Source organism: Oreochromis aureus, linkage group 23, assembly GCF_013358895.1.
Source record: "Oreochromis aureus strain Israel breed Guangdong linkage group 23, ZZ_aureus, whole genome shotgun sequence".
Classification (NCBI taxonomy): Eukaryota; Metazoa; Chordata; class Actinopteri; order Cichliformes; family Cichlidae; genus Oreochromis; species Oreochromis aureus.
In genome coordinates this window covers 40,672,712-40,700,099 of record NC_052963.1, presented here as the reverse complement: position 1 = coordinate 40,700,099, position 27,388 = coordinate 40,672,712, and the positions used below count along the sequence as shown (strand labels likewise).

General features: G+C 39.8%; 1 protein-coding gene and 1 long non-coding RNA gene across 2 annotated transcripts in view; one reads left to right on the top strand and one right to left on the bottom strand.

The window, feature by feature from the left end:
* The window catches only part of ncanb (neurocan b), a 180,817-nt gene that overhangs the window by 11,619 nt on the left and 141,810 nt on the right, over positions 1-27,388 (top strand). Inside the window, exon 2 of the mRNA XM_039607316.1 lies at positions 24,005-24,087. Coding sequence (XP_039463250.1) covers positions 24,015-24,087 — 73 coding nt within the window. The 5' untranslated portion in view covers positions 24,005-24,014. The remainder of the gene's footprint in view (positions 1-24,004; positions 24,088-27,388) is intronic.
* Positions 16,415-25,765, bottom strand: LOC120436376. The gene is made up of 4 exons (XR_005610364.1): positions 24,949-25,765; positions 23,972-24,128; positions 22,817-22,898; positions 16,415-16,740 (listed from the first exon to the last, which is right to left on the bottom strand). It is a non-coding gene; the product is annotated as an uncharacterized LOC120436376 (long non-coding RNA).

The window sequence follows — 27,388 nt, the reverse complement described above, 5'->3', positions numbered from 1 at the left end:
GTGTGTCTGCTGCCAAAATAACAATAACTTTACCTGAGGTTTAACACAAAAGGGTTATTATATTTGGATATCGTCATACTTCATGTTTATGTATGGTTTTCAGTTCCAATAAAATAATTCATTTAACAAATGTCAGTGCGCTAAGTATATTATTTGAATGTCTGAATGTATTTTATAAGTAATCAGTGTGCTGAAGTACCAATTATGATGACTAATAACACTTTGATTAATGCAGATCTGACATGAGTCATGACTGAATCATCACTTTCACCACTACATAAGCCACCTGGTTATTCTTTGCTTCTCTTGAAGGACTTTGGTAGTGGGCTCCATCTCTCTCTGAGTCGGGTCGATCTGGGTTTATCTGAAAGATTTCCTCAGATTTTCTTCGCTCCAGCAAAAAAAAAAAAAAAAAAAAGTTTTAATTTTTCATAGTTTTTCGTGTATTTCTATAAATTGGTTTTGCTGCCTCAGTAGAGAATTTCTTTCTGCATCATTTGGGAAATTTTCTTGTACAGCTGCAACATATCTCCACGTGATGCTCCTCTTTTTCACTCACTGAAGCTTGCATCTGTCTGCTTAGTGCAACTGAGTCACGTGGCCACTCACCAGCAAAACACAGCCGAGGACTGGAGGACAGGGAAGGGGAAAGGGTGCTTGCATGAGGGAAGTTTGCACAGATATGTGTACTGTTTAATGAAATGGGAACAACATACTGAACATAGCTGAGAGAAACAAACGAAAGCATTGATCCTATCACGCTAGTATCAATCCGACACCAGTTCAACGTTGGTATTGACACTATCAGAAAAACTACACATGGACTCTCAGAATAGCTCTGCCTGGATGTTATTCTTATCCCAAAATACAAGTTACCATTTCGTTTGAGGCAGAGGGCATTCCCATTGTGAAATCATGTATGATTCCTAAGTTAAAAAGTTTTTAATGGATAATGTTTTATCAACACCAAAGTAATGAAATGATACATTATAGCAACTTTAGAAGCCTATCCAGGAACCATGTAATGTTAACATTTTATGGCTTTCCATCACTGTGTCATTGATTTCAAACGGTTAAACATTTAAAACTTCTTACTAAAGGAGTTTATCTTTAAGAACATGGGATTATTGTGATTCTTTATATTTTATTCTGATAAAAAAAAATGGTTATTGAGTAATGTGTAATTCTACTTGTACGAGTATCAGCTTCCAAATTTCTGGTATCATTCCTAGTCTTTGTAGTCTCTACATTGCTAACACTTTATTACAGGCATTATTAATAAATGGTAAATTGATAGTAAGGCTTTTTTAAAACACATAATGAAATTATAACTAATAATGTTTACTGATTTGCTTATGACATAAACATAGATTGACTTGTGCTTAGTATTTATAATTAATTATCATTTGATTGTTTACAAGTGAAAGAAGTCTTATATAAACATATATTTTATTAACTATCAATGCACAATTTATGAACAATAGTTGTTATAAACTGCTACTGATTTCCCATAATCCTTTTCACATAGATGGAGAGCTAATGGATATCGTAAAGAATGTGTCTGACTGATTATGCATAATGTGTGTTGTGTTTAGTACCAGTACTACAAACATATTACATCTCCATGCAAGGAAATCATTGATTCTTTCTTCCTCCTTTTTTTTTTGCATCTCGCTGAATCAAGGTCACATTTGAACTTTAGCACGTTTAAGAGGCCAATCCTGTAATCACGCTTCCTGATTGGGGTGTTTATTCTCAATCAAGATCTCAGGAAGGCCAACATCTTCAACAGCCCATCATCACACCTCACAGCAATCACAGCATTTGTCATTTCTTGTCTATTACTACAAACACCCTTAATTGGCTGCTGTATCTCCCTGGACCACGCTGCCACTACCGCTGCTGCTGAAGAAGCCACTCAGGATTAATAGCACTTTTTCATAATGCAGACTGAAATTAGCTCTGTAAATGAATTCTCAAGATTATGGCTTGGCTGCAGATCTTTTTTTATTTTAAATTATGCTTTTTTAAAAGGTCTTGCTCCAGTTCATTCTGGGTTTTATGTTCCCCCTGACCTGGCCGACCTTAAGCTTTGGCTGAGCCCTGTTTTAAACCGCCTGCATGTGTGCTGTCCAACACCAGTGCATGTCCGAGCAGCTTTGCCTTTTCCTAAAGCCCGGAGCTCGGGCTGCTCATCTTGTCACTACTACTGGATCCAACTGCCAGCTCCTCAGGCCCCCAGTGACATCTGCTCTTTGCATTGGCTGCCAGATAAATGAGGTGTTTGCTTTTCTTTGGCAGATCAGTACCTTTTGGAAGGTCAGTGAGGGTGATTTCACCAGGGAAAGTGAACACTGTTGATATTAAAGGACCAGTAGTTCTGAATGTGTTAGCCCATTAAGCACAAATCATATACGCTATAGGTTACTGCCAGCCATTTCCCAAAGGCGACTAAGTATTTAGATAAATTTCTTTGCTTTACCTATCCCACAGTAAGTGAATATTTCTTGACGTTAGTAATCCATCAGGGTGAGCATTAAGTTCATGAAACCTCTTTGTGTCCAACCTCTTTTGGGCCATTTGTTGAAGGTTGCAGGCTGTAGATTTTGTAGCTACTGAAAACTACCAGAAATACAGTATATTTCTCAATCCTCTCAAATTTATCAGAATGATTAATCCACTACCCCTCTCACAAGCTTGTAGTCCCTCCCACACACGGTTTAACAGTAAAGTGAAGTTTTCGAGATCGAAAGAGCTTCTCTTGCAGACTTCAGTTAAAAGAGAGGAAATGAAACGCTTCTTTGATATCTGACCATTACTTTAAGTAACATGAAGTATTCACATTTCTCACCAGGCGTCAAGCACAGGCATCAGCAGCAGTTTGTTCATTCTGTCCCATTTAGGAAATGCCTTTACTGCTAAAAAAAAAAAATTATACCCACAAACAGGAGCAGTCTAGTATTACCATTTTTGTGAATGTGTCAACGTTACAGTCAAAATGCCACTGATGAACAGCCTTGCAGAGCTGCTAGTATTTTAGAAAAGTATGTGCTTTTTGTTGTTTTTATATGACTGGGAAATGCATGATGGCAAGCTCTGACAGTCATACAAGCAAAGCCATGGCAAAGTACAGGGTATATTTGTGGGAACAAAGTTAAGAAAGAAGTTTAATGTGAAAGCACATGAACCATGCTTAGTTTTAAGAGTCTTAAAAGAAAAATCAGGAAAGCTTTCGAGACCTGGATGTCTGATGAATGTCTTACAAACAACCTGTGAACTAGTTCAAGCAGAGAACTTGAGCAACCCCAGACAAAGGTAGCATGTCTAAGTGTCCTTATGTATACAAAACATATCAAATTTAAAGCTGCAAATTTCCCATCTCTCCCTTTGACATGCCAGTGCTGCTACCATCCTTTGTTGGCTGCTGTTTCAGCTCCTCTACCACCAGAACATCCACTCAGGCTCCACGTGAATAATTACTCATCATTCCCCAATTTTATATGTAACATATTTGCAGCGATACACTTGGCACCTAGATGCCAAACTCTAATTATGTTCCTCTGCTGTAATCATTTCAACTGTAAGATGTCTGTCTAAACTATGCTTTTTGCTTTCTTTTGCTTGTGTACTGCAGTCAGCTGGCATGCAGCATTGGTCTCTGGCTTCAGAAGTCAGATTCAAAACTCCCAGAAAATTGAAAAGGAAAAGAAATGTGATATACAAAACCACAAACATGTTTAGAGGATATCTTTTCTGTTAATGGGTCAGACTGGTCGAAGCCCAGTGTATCCAGCTCACGAATCTGTCTCAAGGAATACACTAAATCTCTTTATTATGCCAGTGCCTTCTGCCTGTACATCTTTCTCAGTAGGCAAATGTTTTATATTCTTTTACTTCTCTCTACCGCACCGATCCTCCACTCATCCATTTATAGACAGCTCTGTATTTGCCCTCCCTCTTCTGATTCTTTCAAGTAAATCCTCCCATGATCATTTACTTAACATAGCTCCTACTCAGACCCCCCATCACTTCACCCAGCCTCTGCATGGAAATGTGCTTTGAATTAGTGCCAAGTGTTTGTTTTCCCTCTTTCAGTAAACATTGTTTGATGAGATAAATTAGCTTTGCCATGCCTTCTTCTTTAGAGCAAAGGTACGCCACAGGAACAAGAGTGCGTCACACACACACCATGAAGCTTTAAATTCCCTCATACAGATCACCGTCAACTTTGATTAGCTTTGAATTTTCTCTTGTGTCTCATTTAGGACTGCTCTTTCTTCAGTGCTTTTTGTGACCACTGTGTAACATGTAAATCTTCCTTCCTTGATCTCAAACCTCGGTTTGCAGCCAGCTTCCACTATGACTCATTTTGCTGGAGTGCCTACTTTTATGTTCACTGTCATTAATTATACAGTACCTACGTAAGTACCGTGCATAATTATCTCACAGCCTCAACATGGAAATGTCTTGTTGCTGTTCCTGTTCCACATGGGAGTTATTTGTCAAAATGCAAAACAAAATGTTATAAAGAAAGACACTTGTGTTATTTACCTCTTATACACTGTAAATGAATGAAATTACACAAGAAAATGATGTAGTAAAAATAGTTCCTTAACTTCAAAAGGCACTTTTCCCAAAATCTAAATATTTTTCATTCTTTTAGACCTTATTTCTCTATAAATATTATTGTCGCATATATTGCATCTTTCCGATAGTTTTCACAATCTTTTACCACTGTCTATACTTCAGACAAGTAGTATTTTCATTGCCCGACAGCATGGCACATCCCACCTCTTTGACTTTCTCTGTTGTCAGGTTATAGAGATTCATCTTGTAGCTGTCAGAATGAATGAGGCAAAACATATGTTTGAGGTAGAAAATGTCCAGTCTGTATCTGGACAATCTTTTTCATATAAATATTATATTTAAAAGATGAAAAAAATATTGCTCTGCAAGTTTTACTTAGGGATTAAGCGAAACATCAAAAGAAATAACTGCCAAAAGACTCCTGAGTCCAGGGCATCACTACAAATTCAATTTATAGTTAAAGGACTAGTGTGGTGTTTTGGAAAATACACCTGAGGTGGTTGCTTGCGGGTTAGACGAGAATACTGATTAGGATACAATCAATTAGACTGGAAGAAGGTTGCACCTCATATTTTGGTTCCAGGTACAGGTAAACACATTCTGGCAACCCATTGGTTAGTCTGCTGACTAAAACCCTGATGACACATGTGGGATGGTTGGAGAGTACAGGCTCAGTTATGTAGGTAATCCTCTGATGTATTTACCACCACTTCATATCTTAACTAATGCTCACTGGTAGCTTCTTCAATGACGTGTCTCAAGTTATTTAACTGAATGTTATTTCACCTCTAAATTTCATTTAGGACTTCAAGTTCTGTCCAAACAAATGAAGCATGAGGACTTTGAAATGCTAAATATTCATTTTTTAGCTCTTACAACCCCAGCAGCTTAAACTTGGGTGGCCAAGAGAACTTGGACTGCATGTGGAAACCTTCAGGTAAATGGACTGATTCTTATATAGCACTTTTCTACTCTCACGGAGTACTCAAAGCGCTCTATACAACATGCCTCATTCACCCAATCTCACAAGCACTTTATCTACACTTAGTGCTTTCTAACGACATTCATACACATTCATACTCCAATGGATGCATCGGAGAGCAAATTGGGGTTAGTATCTTGCCCAAGGATACTTGGCATGCAGACTGGAGGAGCCAGGGATCGAACCACCAACCTTCCAATCAGTAGGTGACCTGCTCTACCTCCTGAGCTACAGCCACCCCAGGTGTCTCCACATATTTAGTGTAGCCATATGTTTAATCTGTTTATAATGATTAAACTAAATATGATTCAACCTAAGGATACTGATGATTGACATGAGCAGGTGGTAAATACATTAGAGGGTTACCCAGGCAGCTGTAGCCTGGTATACCCACTAGCTATAAGCGGTCAGCAACAAAATAATGGGCATAGAGCAAATCCCACATATATTTAATTTTTTTAACTCTTCGGATTGAGCCGGAATATGTTTTTAGTTCTGTCTCCTGACAAATACAGGTTAGTAGGAAACACCCTCAAAGAGCAGCATGAAATTACATGTATCCAACAACAATGGCTCATATGATGCAATTCGTGCATAATTTACATTTCTACTGTGCTTATTTCATGGTTACAACATCCACCTGCCTCCCAGAGTTACTCTTTTTGAGAGAAATTCATCCACCTATGAAACAGGATTTCTGTTCTGACACTACTCTGATGGGATTAGTGCTGTTCAAATGTGCAAAATACTCAATTTATCAAGAAGCCAAAAACTGGGAATCATGTGAAATTAGAAATGAAATGCTGTCTCTCATATAAACCTGTACCAAATAAAGACTTGGATCTCTTTCTGCAAATAGGGTACATAAAGACCTAGCCACTATTTGAGCATTTACAGTATTTATGGGGCGCATGTAGTATAAGATACATAAACCTTGTGAGTGAAATTCTAAAGATGTCATAGTCTTCCTTTTCATTTGTTGCACAAGCCTATTGGCATCACACTTTCTTCTCTTCCTTCCACCTGTGCCTCTCAACATTGCAGCACTTTGGCTTTCTCTCTGTCAGCTGTTATGATATGTTGTGACACTTTCTCCTCAAGTAATTGTGTGTGAAGGAGATGATACTGAACTTGAACTGCTATCACGGCCATATTACTCCCACAGAAGGCAGAAGAATGCAGTAGCTTTGTTTCTTTGTAACTTTACCTCCTCTTTGAGTTCATCCTTTCACCACTTTTCATACACCTGCCATCATTCACCAGACGGTGGGTCAAAACGATCAGCGGAGAAGTAAAAAAAAAGAAAAAAAGGGAACAAAAAAGGAGGAAAATGGGAAAATGTAGAAATGGTTATTTGCTACGAGATTTTGAGGAACTGCTGAGTTCACCCCACAATCAAATACAAATGTTTTCCCTCTGAGTGGTAGTGCCAGATTTACATTTAGATTGTTTTAGCGTGCGTTGTACAGCATTGGAGATATCGTCTTTTTAAATGTTGGTGCTCCCTCTGATATGTAGTAGAGCTAACTGGCAGCCATGTCAGTGCACCAAAAGTCATGTTTTTTGTTCCTCAAAAAAAGAAAAAAAAATCCACAAATGTTGTTATGTTAGCTTGATGAACTATTTTCTCTATTTTCAAACGACACCCATGAATCGCATTAATGCAGTAGAAAGTGTGAAAAGAAGCTCATGCTAGCACAAGCGTGACAATGCTAAACTTCTGCACAAAGACAGAAGACAATGTTGCTGAGCTTTTAATTTTGGGGTCATTTGAGCAATACAAAGCAAAGGGACTTAGTTTTATTATAATCAAGGCAAGGCAGACACCTCTCCAGCTGAGAATCCAAAAACTGAGCAATACACATCAATACAGGCCAATGGAAAATACATACATTTCATTTTCAGTTATTGAAAAAAAATCGTGTTAGAGAATAATTATAGAATAATTGAAGATGTGGAGCAGCTATTAAAATCAAATTTGTCCCTAAGCTGCCAGTGCTGTATCCTGAGGAAGACAGGTAATGGGCAGGGGTGGGGAGGATGAGAGGCATCCACTGCTTGAACAGTTGGCTGCACTGACAGGACAGCATCCATCAGGGCTTCATGGATGACGGCAAGTTACCAGGTACGAGTCCAGAGAGAGTGAAAGAGCTGGCCGCATTGATAAACACACATTCACAAATCTTATCCCAATATTTACCCATCATTGCTTGTGAAATATGAAATGTGGGTTGTTTATCCTGAAGGTAATAACCAACCATGTCCGTAATTTGCCTCAGTTGGTGTAGAGGGAACTATTATTTGATGCATGACTCCACCTCGGAATTGCAGATCATGCCTATGAAGTCCCACTACAGTGGTAATGCAGGAGGACAGCTGAGAGCCTGTGGCTGTGTGTGGTCGTGATGAGATGTGTAATTATCCAAAGCAGCCTGACAAAGTGCTGCAGGTGCATGAGAGATGAAAGGAAATGAGCCAGGAGAGAGGTCAGGCAAAGAGGAGAGGAGAGTAGAAGTTATTGTAGCCTGCAAAATTCAAGGTTGATCCAGTTTGGTGAAGTCATGCAATGATATATTGTTGTTTAGTCTGTATGTCAGTGAATTCAATACTCTCTTGCTACGTGCTCGAATCAAAGCATTTCTCATTCAGTCTGGAAATACAGTGCTTTGATAACCACTGTTAGGGATGAATATCAAGGCTACAGTATGAATCAGGTACTTTGTTTGCACTGCCAGGAGTCCAGGTGGAAGAGGTGGAGGTTAACATCACCGATCAGGGTAATTAATTGCTCCAATTTAGTCATTAAGTGTTGAGCTGGAACCGATAGCTGACACCTGCAGGGTCTCTGAGAGAGTCACAAAGAGAAATGATAGGGGGAACTGAAACAGTGGGATGGAGGGACAGGAGAAAGCTGGTGACTGTATCGTTTTAAAAATAAAGGGAAGTATATGAGCTAAAAATGAATGCAAATGTAAATTGAGTGATATTACTACAAGAAAACTGTATTGATTTGTTTTGCAGCTTATTTTGGTGGCAGTTTAAAATTCAGTGGCAGTTCATAGGTGGTTACTGTATGTGTGTATGTCTCTCTGTGTGTATGTGTGTGTGTGGGTCTGTGGCCACTGAGGTAAATTCTGACAGGCCCCTGGAGTGACACCTTCACTGGTTCTGCTTCTGCCAAGACACTCATCAGTGATCCCACGGAGAGGGAGGAACAGAGCAGAAAATTGGAAAGCAAGAGAGAGAGAAAAAAAGTTAGAGGAGAGACAGAAATGTGTACAAAAGAAAATCTAGGCAAAGAGAACAAATGGCAAAAAGTTGAAAAAAAAAAAAAGATGGCTGTTAATCTGTAGAAAGATTTTTAGAATAACAAAAAATACATATAATTTTAGGCTTCTGAAAAAGCGCAATTATAAAATGAGACTTTCCTGATTGGAATCTTGATTTAAATTCAGCTCCTCGAGTAAAAAAAATACTTAATCTCTGTAAAATCTGCTTCCCAGATAGTTATAAAAATTTCCAGTATAGAAACTGGCCATGTTACATAAAGCCACAATAGAGGCCACATAACATTTCCTGTAATTTTAACTAGGTCATTTTGGTTACACTGTACAAAAGGTGGCAAAGACTGAAATTCTCACATAAAATCCACTGAACTCTAATTAAGTGTTTTGTTGTAAGCACATCTAAACGGAGATGTTTCAACCAAAATAACCACACTTTGTTTCTTAAGCTCATGGAGACCAAAGTGGTATGGATGTTCTCATTAAATTGTAAGAAACAAAAGCAATAATTTCCCACAAATTGAGACTATTTTTTTTTTTTGACATGTTACATAAAGCATTTGGGTAAAGAAATACAGATAGAGAAAGAGCACTGGGAATTAAGCACCCAGTGAGTGGGGTGTCATCCAGAAAAAGGCTTTCCATCCCTTTCTATTCTGTACAAGTAGGATCTCGTGTAACAGACGGTCCAAGCAAAGCTGGCCAGGTGAAGAAAAAAAAAGTTTCTGCTAACTTTTTACCTCAACTTTTAAATAATTTCTCACTCTTACAGTCTTTTCCTCTACTTCCCAAGTTGTCTTGACCTTTCTTCATCTCTTTCTTATTCCTCCCTCGCTTTCAAAATGCTCCTAGAGCTCCTTCACCTGCTTTCATTGTCAGCAGTGCCTGCTCTGTAAATCCAGCATTTCTTCTTGGGTTCCAGTGCTGAGTAATTACAGCACAGGCTGGAGGAGGTTACGTTTGCCACACCGGCACTCTTTTTCTCTGATATTCAAATGAGCTTTTGCGTCCTCATTTGTCATCTGTTCGATGTTGCGTGCACGCGCGTGTGCGTATATGTTTGTGTACGTTGCGTCTCATCTCTTATTTAGTGTGTCCCACAGGAATGTCGGTGAGGTGAGAAATTAAAAACGGGGCTGATTAATTCCTGGAAAAAAGGAATTAAAGGGTTCTTCCCTGCCATCTTCTTTGTCGAGGCGCTGGGATTTACCTGCAGTGCGATTGAAGGTGGCTGCTCTGCGCTGCCACTGTCATTAATAATCACCAGCCTTCAGAAAGATTCATGCTGCCATGTGCTAGTTGGTTCAAAACACTTAGCCATTACACATGACACTGAGGGCTTGATAAATGACAGGCTAATAGCTCTCCATTCCAGCACCAAAGCTGTGGGACAACAATAAGAACCATTAAGCTTTTATCAAAAAGATTACAAGAACAGGTTACAATTCAACAAAAGTGGCAGCTTGTCAGAAAGCTGAACAAAAATGAGTGACTGTAATGGAAAATTAGTACAGCTTGGTTTATTCTCTATTTGTTTGGCTGGTATTGTAATAAATTAAAAAAAATCAGAGGCTGTGCATTTCTCGTTTGGGGCCTGTGTGCTTGGAATGAATATTACTGGGGAGAACACAGGCGCTGTTGACTCATCAGCAAGAAGCATCTTTCTGATGGAATGGCTTTGCTTCTGTGATGCTCTCATTTAGTCAGCTCACAGAGTAAAACCTTTAAAGTCCCCCTACTCCACTTCTTCTTCTCATGTACAGGGAAAAATATAATAAATGTGATCAAATTTACAGGTTGCTAACAGTGTTCTCTCCTGTAAAGCAGGTTAATTTGTCTCCAATAAAGAAGCAGTCGAAGCAAAATCACTTTATTACTTTAGATTCAGGCTGGAGCGCCTTAGCTTTTTTTTTTCGTGACTTTTTTCTGAAGGTGTATTCAGCGGAGATGAATAAGCACTTCATGGCTGGCTCTAATTTTCCCGGTCAAGTGTTAGGCTGCAGGTACTAATCAGTTTCATTACACTAACTCAGGTGATAAGGCCTTTTGGGAAATTGGAAAAGGAGTGTTTAGTGCTGCAGCACAGCCTTTTACCTAGCCTGAAACTCTTCATGTGTTGCATGCAAAATGAAAAAGCAACACAAATGACAGCATGGTACACTTTAAAAAAAACAAACATATTCTTTAAAGTTATGGCACAGGACATAACATAACAACCACCTGTTGTGTAAGAGAAATACAATGGCACTTTTATATATTGGAGGGCATAAAGTATTTCCATGCTTAAATTTTGCAGGTTGCACGGGAAGCTTTTGGAATCCAAAGTCTGTCAATTACTGATAGAAACGTGATAGAACTGAACTGATCAAAGCCTGTCCTGATGTAGTCTGGCCTCTTTGTTCCTTTCTCAAGGGATGGGGGAAGGGGTTGTATCGATGCTCTGCTGTGACTGGTTCACATTCAAAAGGCTTCTCTCCAGATCAGAAAGCAAACAGAAATTCAATGCACATGACTGAAGACGAACGCACATGCACAGTCACAGGCATACAGTATTCGTACAGATTGACTCACCCGAGCATGAGAATGGCTAGCGACAATTTGTCACATCAGAGCTACGTGCCTGTGCAGGTGCACGGTACGCCTCAAACTGCGTAAGAATGATATCATATGTTTTCCTGTCGCCCTCCCAGAGAGACCTGCCTGACCAGAAAGATGATCGCCGCGCCTGAGATTAATTCTGGTTTTTGCTGCTAATTATTTTATGCCTTCGTTTGAACTGTCTGATGAAATCCAATTATCAGGCAGTCTGTGTAGCTTACAAGATTGGGGCGGCGACGAGGGGAGGGGAGAAATTGGAGGGCTGAGAGAGAAACAGGGACAGGGGAAACACTGTCTGCTTGTGAGATATGAAGAACCTCACAGAGAAATCCTTTATATAAGATGCTTTTAAACGCTTGTTTACTTTGAAATGGGGACTGTGCTTCTTTTTGCTTTTCAAATTACCAAATAAAGGCAATAGTTTGTCTGCCTGGAGCTGGTTAGCTTGGATTAGCTTAGCCTCTGTAATTGGGGTGAAACACCAGCATGGGCTCTGTTTAACAACATCAAATATCCATCTACTAACACCTCTAAAGGTCACTAATTAAGACATTGTGTCTTTTTTACTCAAAGACTGAGGAATAGCACCAGCAGCCCCACAGATTAAGTAACAAGCTAACAAAATTAAAGCTATGGAGATCTTTGTAGTATAAATTTAGAACTATTTCTTTGAGAAAAGTCAAATGGACAGGAAGTCTCCAGATATCTTCATTGTTGAGGAAGAACTTGGATGACGACAGGGTGTAATTTAAAGCGTATCAACTTTGCAGCAGGGAGTGAAGCATGTTGCTCATGTTAACATCGACCTGTCTGTATGCAGGTTAATTGAGCCTAACAACATTAGAAAAATAGCCTAAAACTAACAATCAAGTGAACCTTAAATTGAAGTATGCACCTCTGAGAAATGTCAATTTGTGTTGCCTACTTGGTTCTGCTTTATGCAGCTCATGGGTTAAATCTGTGTTCTGCTGCATGCTCAGTGTCCCGCTCTTTCACATCCACTCACATGTTCTGAAATTGGTTGTCATGCCTGGACGTGGAGGGCTGCTGGTAGCCCCAGCAGGTAGCCACTTTATTCCAAGACAGCCAGGAGCAGGGCTAGAGCAGACACCAGATAAATAGGTAAATAAACCTCTGCCTTAGGCAGGTCTCATCAATTTTGATTCTCCCAAATGAGTGTGCCTGAGAATCGATATACCTAGGGGATCCTGGTCCATCTCTAACCGAGAACTCGTGCTTGGACTGAGACCACACTGTGGCACTTTGCAATAAAGCCTGAAATAAGCCAGACTGCACCATGAAACCCCTGCCATCGCCTCTTGCTCTCTATCACTCTTTTCCATCCTCAGTCGCTTCTGTTATCTACTTTTTTACAGAGTTGCCCAAACTTTCCATTCTTCTCTTTATCTTCCATGGCTTCACTCCCACCAGTGCCTTACACCTTCCTCACCCTGCTTGTTTACACGTTAACAGCACTTTTACTCCTTTGCCATGCTTAAAGAAAGACTGGAAACATCTGTACATGTTTACAACTCATTAACCCTTCTGCATGTGACTTTTTAATGCATTTAAGCGCAGTGAAGCTACTCCTACTATTATGTGCCTGCTTTCTTTTCACCTTGCATTTTACACCCCACCCCCCACACAGTATTTCCTTTCTTAGTGCTTTGAGTATTTGATTTTTTCCCCCCTTTCTATTCTCACACTTCGATTCTTCCGCCTCACACAGTTATCACAGCTCAGTGTCTTTCTCCTTCATGCTGTTTCTTTTCTTACACTCTCTGTCTACCCTGTCAAAATCAGGTTCCCTTCATGGCCGGAGTATGCTCCAATTCCAATTTCTGCTCAATTTATTCACTGTACTTTTCATCTTGTCTTGGTCTCTCAGTTTTTTTTTTCTCAGTTTCGTTCCATGTTATTTCCTATATATCCGCTATCTGGTACAATTTGTCAGAGCTGATTCATTGTCAGAATCTTATCAGCAATCTCATTGTCACTCTTATAGGCAACTGAAATATAGAAGACTTCGTACTTGTTTAATCAGCTCTGTTTCTTTCAGTCGCACTTCAATTTTAGACTGAGATTAACACAACTTCACATTTCTAGTCCTGAACATTTTCAGTCACATCTCACTGCTCTTATTAACTGTACTCATTTATTATTTGTCTAAAAAAGTAAGACTTTTCTTCTAGAGGCTATAGCTTTTAGAACAGAGTTGTAGAATGTGGATGTATTTTTAGTGCAGATTTTACTGCAAACTCTTAAAACTGATGATGAACAAAACCCACTTTATTGCATTTTATTTTAAGAAGCACCATGAAAAAATTAAATTAGATCATCGGTATGCTGTTTCATTCAGCAGTCACAGACATTACTCATTAATGATTCACAAATGGTGGGTGTATTCTTAAACACACAATCTTTTTTATGTTTTGCAGCTCATTAGCTTCACGTCCTTGTTTTTGCCTGAATGTAGTGTTTTAATAGTTTCAGTTTGTCGTCAGTCCTGCCATGATACTTTCTGTTTTCCATTTCTCATGTGGCATACTTTCGCAGTGCCGACTTTCTCTAGTGATGCCATAACATCAAAAGGTATGGCTTAAATTCAAATTTTCTGTCACAAACACTCAGTGTCCACCTCAGGAAGAATATTTATATTTTAATAATTTACAAAACCCTTGTATGTCTGCTACACTGTCAGACCAAATAATGTTATCTTCTGAATTAACAAAGAATGATGCTAATGCTCAGGCTCTAAAAGTAGAGTTGCACTCTTCACCTGGGTGGGGACCAGAATTGGCCAATTTTCAGTGTTCTTAACCATGACTGGCAAGTCTGCATCATCCGTTTTATCCATGTGCAAACCAAGCAAATAGTTGCATATGCAATCACAGCTACGTGGTAACAGGTCATTAGTGTGGAAGCTTTTCACTGTCGGCGAAGACACAAAGGTAGCCATGAAAACATTCTTAACAAGAAACCTAATCAGACACTTAAATCACATTTTAAAAAGCTTAAGGAGGAGAAATGGCTAAAGCTATAGATATCCAGCTCAGAGCCCACTGTACGCCAGTGTCAAGGTTACGCTGTGTGGCAGGCAGGATGTGGACCTAAATGCAGGAGTCAAGACGAAGGAATAAACTCAAAACGGCAGCTTTATTGCTGGAAAAATGTCATGTCAAGTACAAAACTAAACTAGGAACTGGAATTAAGAAACTCAAACACTAGAAAATAAACCAGGAACTGAGAACTAGGAATTAACTAGGAACACAAAGGGGGAAAATACAGCATAGTGAGAGTACAACGCGACAAAAACACGCGGCTAAAATATACCGGTGAGTAACGAGGGAATGGAAACCAGGAGGAAAGCACAGCTGGGGCTAATCTGACATAACGAGACAAAGGAAACAAAGCAGAATACCCTGACATAGGACACAGACTGTCAAAGTAAAACAGGAAGCACAAGTCATTCACAAAGACGCAGACTAGACAGAGACGTGGAAACACGACAGACTCTGGAACAGAAGGAACATAGAGCAAAGAGACAAAAGTAACAAGATGTAGGACACAGAGAAGAGATTAGTTAATAAACAAGCTGGAGAAAAAACAAATGTCAGATACTTACATTATTGTTACTTACACTGTTTTGTTATATAAATCTGTCTAAAAGTGGGTGCACAGCAGCTCATTTTCAGTTAATTACGTGTACCTTCTTTCTAATAGCAGAGCAATTTTCAATTATTTAAATGAGAGATGATCTTTAACTTACTACAAAATATTATTGTGAATTAAAAAAACATTTATTTTTGCTTGTGTAGGATCTTTTAAAAAAGAAAAAGCTCTTAAAAAGTCTGACTAGCTTATCCCCAAAAAATCTAATTATAATAATTGCTATTGCTGTTATCCCATAGATTCAGTTCTTTCAGTGATGCGTCTCTCTCTCTCTCTTCTCTCTAACTTCTATGCGTTTTGACCGTCAGTCAGCCAGAAACTGTGACACCAAAGGTCACAGTCCAGTCCAGTTCCCGCTCAGGGGGCTGCGGTGTTAGCTGAGCCATACACACAAACATCCAACCCCTGTGAACATGATACAAACACACCATCTGTCTGTCTGCATCCTGGTGACTTCACGGTTAAGTTTGTGTATGTGTGTTTCAGATGGATGTCTGTGTCTGGCAGTTGCAGCGATCGTGATGAGATGTAGACTGATTTAATTGCCCATCAAAGCAGCAATTTACCCCTGCCACAGGGCTTGTGCATGCTTCTGTGTGTGTGTGTGTGTGTGTGTGTGTGTGTGTGTGTGTGTGTGTGTGTGTGTGTGTGTGTGTGTGTGTGTGTGTGTGTGTGTGTGTGTGTGACCACCTATGCATAGTCTTCTCAGTGTGTTAATTGTGATATGGTTTAATGAAAAATACAAAAGTGGATTATGTGGATCTCATGTACACACACACACACACACGTACACCGATTTTGTGTCATACTGGGGTGTTTCTATATAAATATTTCTCTTATTTTGGTCAACCCTCCCAGGATGGCTTCTCAGCTTCCTTTTGAAAATACAAGGGACAATTAGATAAGTCCCTAAACGACAGGCAGCTCTCATCCCTCTGTTAATTAGTCTGCTCTCTCTGTGTGGCTGACTTGCATGATGAGGGAGGTGGAGGAATGAAGGAAGGAGAAGGAGCATGTGTATCACCAAGGGAGGAAGGATGGAGTATTCAAACTCATCCATCATAGACAACTGAAACAACTGTGATGGCAGTACTGGGTTTAGTTCATTAAAATCCTAAACTTTAATAAATGTGTATCACAGGAATAATTATCAGAGTATTGATATGAATATTGATCAGATGAGAAAATGACATCTAAAATGATCTAATATGTTCTCAGTGCAGCTAAATTTGCTCCACAACTCTTCATATGCATTGCATACTTTTGCAGATTTTTTAGCATCACATCATGTCACAATACTAAAAATAGAGGAGAATACACCAGCCATCCTTTTCTGTAACCCATCATGCCTGTGGTGTGGTGGTTGAAAAGCAAAACTCGAGTCAACTCATGCTATTACACATACTGTATGATTGCACTGATCTATAGACTGCTGCTCTATTTATTCTAATGGGGGAATCTGGTGCACAGTTGATAGTGCTGGTTTACTGACCAGCTCCTTGGCCTTTGCCTCAGCATGATTTACTGCCGCTGCTCCGCTGACATTGATTAACTGAGGAGTCTTTACAACCTGCAGCCAACATCCTGGATTTACTGTATCCCATTCGTCCCTGGATCCTGAAAACAGACCAAAAAAGGGACAAATTGAGAGAGAGGAAACACAAAGACATACGAGCTGGAGTTGGATGACAGAGAAGAAACAATGTAGAAAAGAGAGAATAAGAGAGTGAGAGAGGTAAAAAGAGGAGCTGGCAGCTTTCCCAGAGAAGTATGTCCTTCTCCAAGACCTGCTGTAATAAACTGATAACATCCTTTCAGCACTGCCATGTACAGTGGTATACAAAATATGTTTGAGCCTGTGTTTAGTGGGTATATTGAAAGGATGATGGTTTATATATATATATATTTAGAATTTAAATAATAGTTTTTTTTCTGAGAAAATCCCACATTTCAGTTTTCCGAGGGAAAACCTTCAGTCACAAATATTAGTTGTCTCCAACACCAACTTTCTCTATTTTAGGTGATTTTACATCAATATATCCACACAAAAACCAAAACAGAGTTTTGTCTACACGAGCCCTGACGTTAGATGCAACTTTGCCTCTTGTGTACAAGGTGTTGAAACTATTTCTTTCCTGTACCCTGCCTCAAGCTACATTTACTATTCCAGGCGAAGACAAGCAGGCAGCCAAGGGGACCTTGATGTCACCAGAACAAGTTTTAACATTTGCCACCGTATAAAGTGGCTTTGCAGGCCGGCCAATGAGAAGCCTCAGACATTTGAAAATTGCCTGGCCACCCTTCCCGCACATAAAAAGCTTTCTGTCACCTCATTTTTCAGGAGAATCTCTCACTCTGTTCCTCCCCCTCTCTGTTCGTTACTTTTCTCTTTCTATCGTTCACTCTTGCCCTTTTTATTCACATGTAGGATGAGCTCGCCTTCTCTGGCCACAGAGAGCAAGGTAATATGTTTTAGAGAAAGTAATGGGAGATATTCCACTTCCAGCTGACTCTTTAACAGGAGCTCAGGTTGTGGTGGCTTGTGTGTGGGTGCGCTGTATGAATAAGGGAGACCAGGGTGGCTTTCAGCTGTAAGTAATGGCTTTCTGTATAGTTCTGGGCAGCCCTGAAGCCTATTCCCACTCGGCACCATCAGGGTGCTCAGCAGTGTCAGCCCTGCTTTCTATAGCATAGAAGCTCTTTCTCTTTTTTTTAAACCTGTCCTTTGCCACTCAGACCATCGTGTTTATTGAAAATTTGAGGAATCGCAGCAGAAAAGCATCTAAATGCAAACATTCAGACAGACAAATGGACTTGATAAAAACACCTGTCTGGGTTTGGATAAGTGTGTGCATGCAGTTTTGTGCAGTAAAACACAGTAATTGACAGCACTTTTCAGCCCTGAGGCACACAATGGTGGGGGAAGCGCAGTCTCATCCTTGCTTTTTATTCCCTCTTCCTTCATGGCTTTTATCCCTCTGTCCCTCTTGTCCCAACTCCTGATTAACTGCACCTTTTCATGTGAGTATGAGCAGCTCCTCATTCATGTCCTACAGAGCCTATTAAAAAATAATCTGCATTCGTGTGGGACCTTTAAATATAATAATTACAGAGTTCTTTGTAAAATAAAATGCCTCACTTGCAATATCAAAAGAAAAGCGAACAATAATAAAAACAAAAGCATGAAACTCTTTTCAAAAAAAGGCACAAATTATCTACAAAAAGCATTCAAGTGTGTCCTGAGTTGAGATGTATGCACAGGTGTATGCACTAATGAGTTTATATCAAGTGCATGTCTGCATCCGAGTGCGTGCGAGCAAGCATCTGTTCATGTCATCCACACTTCGTTCACACTCTTAGCACACAGGTATATCCGCATTCCCATAGGTATTTTAAACATTACATATTCAATGTTCATAATATTCCAGACTTCATTTTAATGCAGATCAGTTCTCCTCCCTCATAAACAGTGCCTTCTTCAGACTCTCAGGTTGTAAGGAAAATGTTATTGCCTGTATTTGCGATGTTGGCATGCATACGTGCATGTGTGTGTGTGTGTGAGAGAGAGAGATGGAATAAACCTGTCTCTGAGTTAACCTGTGTGTCTAAACCCATATGGTGGTTTCTTAATCTCATGGCAACTTTTGCATTTTGGGAGTCTTGCCATATTCCCTCACCCTGGTCTATGAGCTTCTGTTCCCTTCCAAGCATATACAGAGAGTGCAGGCATAGCAAAGCATCAGGGGAAATTTATGACTGCTTAAGATTCAAGTTCCCCTCTCATCCACTCAGGCTTGGCATTTGAGTTGGGCTGAAATAAGCCTTGGCTTTCTCTGTACCGTTTTTGTTTCTCTGTGCCTTTTCACACTTTGTTTACCTCACTTCCTTTTGCTTTTATTTGAGCTACCTGCCCCTTTTTCTTCCTCTCTCAATTCGGATGGTAATTGAGGAGTTATCAATGAGTCATCTAAATTGTCAGCTGTATAACTTGTTCTCTTCCAGCACACAGTATGTTCCTTTTCTTTCATTCTTTTTTTTTTTTGACTGAACAGCCGTAGGGTCCTGCTGTTTTACCTCATACAGGTTTTATAAGCTGGAATATAGCCACCCACTCAGCCATTGTTTTTATTTAGGTGTTTCATGCTGTAGCTCGCCAGCAACAAAAGAAACCCACCCAAGGATAACACATGCTTCAAGACAGGTGCAAACACAGAGCAGTCCCCTTTTGTGCAGAAAATGTGAAGCGCTAAAGCCATTTATGTATGACACAGCGTGACAGGTTGCTTGCTAAAACCTTGGTAATATCCTCCTGGAAGGAAAACAGCCCTTTGTCACTCGAAGGGTAGCCTCATTTTTCACTCTAAGGGACTTATACACAGACACTGATGGGACTAACTCCCCCTGTGAAACCAGCATTAATGTGTGCGTGAATGTGTGTGCATGTGTGCTGCGGGAACAACAGAAGTGTGTGGCGATGGAGTGACAGGCAGCCCGAGTGATTAATGTGCCTCCTTAATAATGCAGCATGGTGAGGAAAGAGTGTTGCGACAATTTGAGAAAAGCAAATAAATGAAGCAAGATATAACTTGTGAGAAAAACACACACAAAAAAAGACTTCTTTGAGCCACGGGTACAGATGGTGGCAGACGTAGATTGGCAGCTAATTTTATCCAAATATAGATAGACAGAAAAAGGTAGAAGGTGAGATTAAGATGGAACGACAGATGGATTGAGCAAGTCATCATCCATGAAAGGCTGAGGTTGGACCAAGGTCTTTGGAACCAAAAGGAAAAATGCGACAGCTTGGCTCTGTATCGTTCTTTCAGGATGTCTCTGTATTTTTGTCCGTCTGTCTGTAACCATCTAGCTGTCTGTCTTATCTACAGTATCTGTGACAGGCATGGTAGGGAACAGGGCACATCTCTGACATGCTGAGATCTGGCTGAATCTTTCCGGCTGATATTACCACACAGCAGGAGCGATCATACTGACTTTCAGTTGCGATTAGTCAGCTTCGGTTGGAAGACTTTATAATAGCATTAATAAATCAAGAAATCTCTGTATGTTTTTCTGCCATTATGTTCTTCATATATCTCAATAGCTATTCACCTGATCCACTTCACACTTATATTGTGGGGGACCTAGATAAGTGAAGTGTAGGTTCTCATGCTAGATTTATTACTTCCTGTGTGTGATTTTATATAACATATTCAAGTCACAAAAAAAAAAAAAAAATAAACAAAAAATAAACCTTCATTGACTTGTCGCCATTTATTCTACTTTTTTGCTAGAAAAATAATAATAAAAGTAGCTGAACTCTTTTAGTCTTTCAGTTTCTCATCATCTCTTAACATGTACTCAGCACAAAATGATGTGAAACAGCAATTGTAATCTTATTTTTCAGTTGGTGTCAACAAAGTGGATATCTTCCTTTATGAATGTTTTGACAACATGTTGGCACATCCTTACAATTTAATGCACAATGGAGCTTAATGTCAGCTGCACAGGACAGTTAACTGATTCTCATTTCTAGTCAGTTAGCAGTGACTTAAATAGAGACTTAAATAAAAGAAGTTGAATAGTAAAGAAGTAGAATAAAAGTAGACTAAAATGAAAGATATTGCTACCAGATCTTATATGGTTTGCCTCCTTTGATGTCAGAGGTAAGCATACTGAAGAGTCCATCCACAGCTGATACTTAAAAAGCATGTGCTACTGGTAGGATCAGAAAACTGGTACAAGATAAAAGACTGATCAAAAATCTACAGTAACATGAATGGTGTAAGATTCTTGTGAGGCAGAGCCAGTTAAATGGTATATTACGTTGCAGTATTATAGTTCATCAAAAATGAAGAGTGGAGCAGAACGTCTTTAATATTTAACTATCAGACCAGCTAATATTCAGGCTCCATACATAGTGAACTCTGCAGTACCTATTTAGTAATTAAACAGCCCTGATTCTGACTGGCATTTGCCTGAGTTCAGTATATAAATGTGGAGCCAAAAATTGAGCCAAATTCACATGGATCAGAATATTTTTCCTGCATCCTCCAAACTCCTGATGGAGAATTTACGCTGCTGAATTTAGACTTGATGTGGGAGTTTAATGTCAGGTCTGACTCAAGTGAGCTGATGTTTTGAAAGGACAGTCTCAGCATGTTGTCTGGAACATACTTTCTAGAATGCACTTATAATACAGATGTAGAGAACCGCTCTCACTTATACAACATTGTCCTAGAATTCTTGTAACAGCCAGAGTCCTATTGTGGATATACAAAAGATAACCTTGCATTACAAAAGGGGAGAGAGGAGGAGAGAGGAGGGCACAGAGGTCAACAGAGAGGTGTGACGTACCAACGCAAAGTATTACCGTTCTCCTTGAAGAGCTTTAATACACAATTTACAGAAAAAGGCATACTAAGATAAAATGTTGTACTTTTTATTTACTATAGACTTGTGGAGGCCTTAAATTTAAAATGCAAAGGGATTTAAAAGAAAGCACCATAAAAAAAAGTGAAGGAACAATGGATAGTAGAGTAAATGTAGAGATGATGGTTGGTAAAATAAAAGGAAGCGATGAAATTGGTTGGTCACAGTAAACAAAACTGTGACCGGAGAGTGCACATGAGTAGCTGCTAATGATTAACAGCTTTGATAAACTGAGGAGGGAAAGACACAAGAAAGAGTCTAACCTAGCAACCAGTGAAGGAAAATAAAGCACAATATCAAACTATGAAGAATATGGAGCTGCGAGACAGAAGGAAAAGAGGTGGAAAGGAAGCTTCATGAATGTACTGGAGGAAGATGTGCAGTGGCTTAGTATACATGAAGAGGATGCAAGGGATAGGGTGAGATGGAGGCAGATGACCTGCTGTGGCGATCCCTAAAAGGACCAGTGGAAAGAAGAAGCGGAAACAATATGCTTTTATTTTAGAATTAATTGCAATTCCCACAGAATGTTAGAAAATATAGCACCGAGCCAAAATAGCAATTAAGACTTTTAATACATGCTGTTTGGACTTGCAGAGTCTTCTGTGTATATTCTCATGAAAGTTGAAATTAAATACCTGATACCGATCTAGCGTTTCTAAAAAAACAAACAAACAAGAAAAAACAGATCAATTACATTGAACTTGTATTGTGATGTCATGCCTGTCCTGCACATAATTAAGGCTGCATTACAGGCTTTTAATAATTGCTTTCAGAGAGTTTTCATTTATTTGCCTTAACCACTGGCTATTAAGCAGGATTTTACAAAGGTTCAGCTTCAAAAATTTTGTTTTTGAAAACTTGCTGTTTTGACGTGCGCTGCCACCGTGGACACTGAGCTGTTGCAGACCATATGTATTTAGTATGAGGTCAGTGTTTTTGTCCTTGGCTGTAAAGTTGAGATTGAGTCAGAGAGACCAGCGCTGCCGTAACTGACACTGGTTATCTATGTCCTGCATCTCTGCGACCAGCCACTAAATCCTCCTCCATCCCTCCCACCCAGCTCCTCTCCTGCCCTCAGGCCCCACTCGGCCTGTCATGTCTCCAGAGATGCCATACTCATTATTTACACCCGGGACCCAACAGCAGGAGGCCGACTTACCTCATTTGGTCTCTGTCCCCTGGCTTTTGTGACTTAAAGATATTATGTTATAGTCACATATACATAAAAAAAATGCTCAGATAATAGTGTGCACATACGTACAGTGCAAAATAATTACTTCAGCCTTGTTTGTCTGGTCGTCCATCTCTTGTTTGCTTGCTGGCTGCTGTAAGCTCTCGGACAACTACGATGAAAAATACAAAAGGTTGCAAAGATCTTGGCAAGAAAGAAAAAATATTCAGTCTTGTGATGTACACTGGCATTGGGTAGTCATTATCAGCATGTTTTTTCCTATACTACTTGAATTTTAAAGTGAAAGCTAAGCCAGCATCTGTGTAAGTCACAAATATCCCTAGTTACTTAAAAAAAATGTTTTCCAGATAAACTTATACAGACATATCATGGACACCTCCTGTCAACTTACCTCTCAAATACGTAGCTTTTTTTGTTGAATGTGGCAGACTCGATCCTGCTTTGATTCAGCAGAGTTTTCAGCTGGCAGTGTGCAACAAGCCAACCCAGAGGTCCATCATGTTAGATTTGGCTCTAGTACCCTTATCTATCCATTTCTATTCTTGAAATGCATCAGCATCTCTTCCTCTTCTTCAGCATTTTTCCCAAAAAATCTCTTTTGCTTTTTTCCCCCTCCATTAAACCTTTGAACAGCTTGCTATATCAAGCAAGCCATTAGGCACATTATATAGTTAATATTTTTTACCAGAATTTTCATCTCATCTATTGCCGGTTGGTTGATGGCTTAGTGCGCAAAGATGGTATGGCATGGTTTTTGAGAGCTTGGTTATAAGGTGAACATCTATGCCATGAAATATTCTGAGAAAGGAGCACATATTGGGATAGATTTAAAAATAAAAGGTAAATCTCGGCCTGTACATTTAATTCTGAACAATAGCTGTTTGTGAAGTGTAAAGATAATCGTCTATTTCTTTATTGTACTTCAAAAGGATTAAGCACAATGGTCACATCAAGTCGAGGTATTTATTACATAGCCTTTAAAAGCCTTTAATCACCATTGTCTGAAAAGGCTTCAGAAGACTTTATCCCACCCACATTACGAAACAGCAAATTAAACTGAAGAATGAACTACTGTATGTGTGTCCTAAGGCCCTCACTGAGCAACAGGGGGAAAAAAATCCCTTGAAAAGGAATTATTAATGATGACTCATCCAAGCATGTCTTGTGTATTAAAAGAACTTCACAAGGGCAATGTGTTGATTACAGTTTCCTTTGTGTACTCACATTCCCTCCCTTTCTCTTCATCTCTGTCTCCAGGTGCAGCAGAATGCAGGGCTTACTGCCTGTTTGTGGACTGCAGCTCCTGCTGCCCCTCCTTCTGCTTCAAACCGCGGTCTGGGGTGAGTCCTCATTAAACTGTGGGCAGTCCCCATCGTCTGACCTAGAGTGCATGTAATACAGAACTTTCTGATAACCATCTGCACACAAAGCCATTAAACCAGTGTCTCTGAAATCTTCCTGGTCAGCTAAAGTTTCTACAAATTACCTCTTGCGTATATGATTCTACAGTGTGCAGTTATTAGATTAATTATAAACAATTAAATCACAAGATTTAGGATCTCTGATACATATTCTGAAATACGTTTTCTGTCAATCACCTGATTTATTACTTAAATTATTACAACTCCAGTGCCTTTGATGCATATACCAATCATGTGTAAAGTCCACAGACCACTTTTGCCTCACTTTTCTGACCCAGACGTTTTGTCCAAGTTTTATATCTATTGTTTCTTGTAGCATCCCTGGCTGAATGATGGTCTCTCATACTGATGCTTCACAGAGGTTTTATTGGAAAAGTTTTTATTGAAACATTCAGTGAAGACGTCTTGATGCATTCTCAATCATCCAGGAAAGTAAATCTCCAAAAGTTGAATCTGTTCATCTGGACGTAGCGTTTTGTGGGAGAAACGTTTCGTCACTCATCCAAGTGACTTCTTCAGACTGAAGTGACGTTAATAATTCCTTTTCAAGGGATTTTTCCCCCCCTGTTGCTCAGTGAGGGCCTTAGATGAGTGACGTTTCGTCACTCATCCAAGTGACTTCTTCAGTCTGAAGGATGAGTGACGAAACGTTTCTCCCACAAAACGCTACGTCCAGATGAACAGATTCAACTTTTGGAGATTCAGTGAAGACACCGTAACGACACCGTACGACATTTTGATTGCACGTAACTTATTCCGTTAAAGGAAACATTAACAAACCTTGTGCCACTGTCAGCCAGGTACTAATTGGCAAAGGAAACGTAGGGGAGAGTGAGGTAAGATGAGCCACTTTTTACTCATGTTGCCCTGGATGTGAGAAAAAATGACACAGAAATAGAATGATAACATATTCCTTTATTTCAGGATGTCTCCTTTCAAATGTAATGATCAGAATCTATGTCTGATGACGCTGCCCAAAATAATGACCTATTAAAAAAAATGCTCCTTTGGCTCAACTTGCCCCAGATTAGGGGTAAATTGAACCTAGTCAGTGGGTAAACTGAGCCATCTTGGGGCAAACTGACCATGTAGTTTTTAAAATGTAAAACTGATCATATTGTGAAAACAAACCATTTTAACAGTTGTAAACCTGTGAGAACAAACCTGGAAACTGGTGGTTTCTAAACAAACCACCAGTTCAAAACCATTTATTCAAAAGAACTATTCAGTATTCCAATGATCAAGGTTGCAGGGGAATATGAACTGTTGCTCCCTCCTTGCAGTTCATCCAGCCTGTTGAGGTTGAGGTAGCTTCTTCAGCACATCCTTGCGTGGGAAAGATGCCTCATCATTTTCCTTGAACACAAACGTGGGTTTCTTACTGCTAGTGATCCCTCGGATTCTTCTGAGAAATCTGGCACTCACTTCGTTGTCTGCAAAGCTGTCAACCAGGCCAATGTAATGGTGGCTCCTGGATTTGGATGCAAATCTTACGATGACAAAGTCACCAACTACCAGGTCTGAGACATCTGGTTCACTTCTTTCATCGCTGGAACTCTCATACTCAGAAGTGTCTTCAAATGGGATGGGAACATCACTCTCCTCAGAGCTGCTTTCCTGCAATTTTTGTCTGGGTTTGTTTCCTCTTCCACATTCCTTGCTTTTTGTGGATTATTTCTTTTTGCCTTTCAGTTTATTTGTCCTTTCTTCATGGGCTCTCTCAATTGCCTGCTTTTCAGGTGTATCAGTCAGGATTCGTGTCTTCACACGCTTTCGATTTGTTTGTTTCCTGGGCTGCTGACTTTTGGGTAAGGGTAGAATATCAGTGGGAGACACATATCGAGCATGGTTGGGGTCACCGTGAACCACATGCATGTACAGGGTCTGGTGAAGGTAGCTCAGCAGAAAGAGAGGCTGAAACCACAGGTGCAACACCTTCAGCGGCAGGCTGCTGCTCCAGGTTGGGCCTGTCTGACACCATGGATGGCTCAAACTCTGCATCAGAGAAGATATCTCTGTTGTAAGGGAAAATCCCAGTGGCTCTAAATCCCGAGGAGATATTTCGTGGTGTCATTGCTGACATGAAAGCATCATTCACACAACCAGCAATTTGGTATATGCTGGCAGTTTTGCCTGGGTTGGACCTCATCCAGCCATCAAGAGTTCTGTTGTAATAGGTTTTAAATGGACCATACACACACTTATCCAGAGGCTGAAGGCGATGGGAAGTGTGGGGTGGAATTGTGAGCATTACAATACCACTTGTTTTTGCTATGTCCAAAGCCTTCAGTGAAATGTGGGCTTCATGGTTATCCATGATTAGCAGCAGTGGCAGGTCAGGGGAGCACAATGTTGTTTCTGCCTGCCAATTCTAATGCCAGTTCACGGCATTTCTTTGGGGAAATGCCATGGAACTGCTCTGCAAGCTTCTTGATATGCTCTGCTAGCTCCTTCTCCACCTCCTCAGAGAAGACTCTCTTTGCTGAAGCTGTTCCACTATAGCCAACCGATTTGACCTCCTGTGTGTCCCTCTTTTAATATATCTCCTGAGTGTTGACCTGTCAATTTGTCTTTCTTTAGCCACTGATCTTATGGACTTTCCTCCCTTGACTTCACTCGCTGCCCTTTCAATCTCCTCCAGGGGTGTTGAGCCCCAGCTGGTCTTCCGTCTGTAGGTCCTTGGCATGATATCTTTTCTATAATAGTTAACATATGACAAATACAACAAAAGGGTTCAGTATACTGAACTAAAATACTATTTAATAAGTCAGAGCCTTAAATAAATTTCAGTGCCTTATGGTGGGGTAGGTTGAACCATTGGATCAATTTACCCCATAGCCTTTGGCTCACTTTGCCCCATAGCCACCATTTTGAAAAAAACGGGCTAGTTTAGCAATTTAGGCTAATCTTTAGAAAACTTCTTCAGATGATATTATATTTTAGAAACCCACCAACATGTATAATATATCATTTTAGACACAGATACATTTGTTTTAATATTACAGTCAATTTACCTGATATGCAGAAATTTTACTTTGACAAGCAGAAAACATTTTTTGTGTAATACAGACTTACCCTTCTCCAATGTGCTCCTCTTTAATATAGCAGGATGGAAATGATGATGAGTGCTTCCTGGATTTATGGTCACATGACAAAACATGAATACAGTTACCTAGATACAAGGGGTGGTTCAACTTACCCACTGGCTCATCTTACCTCA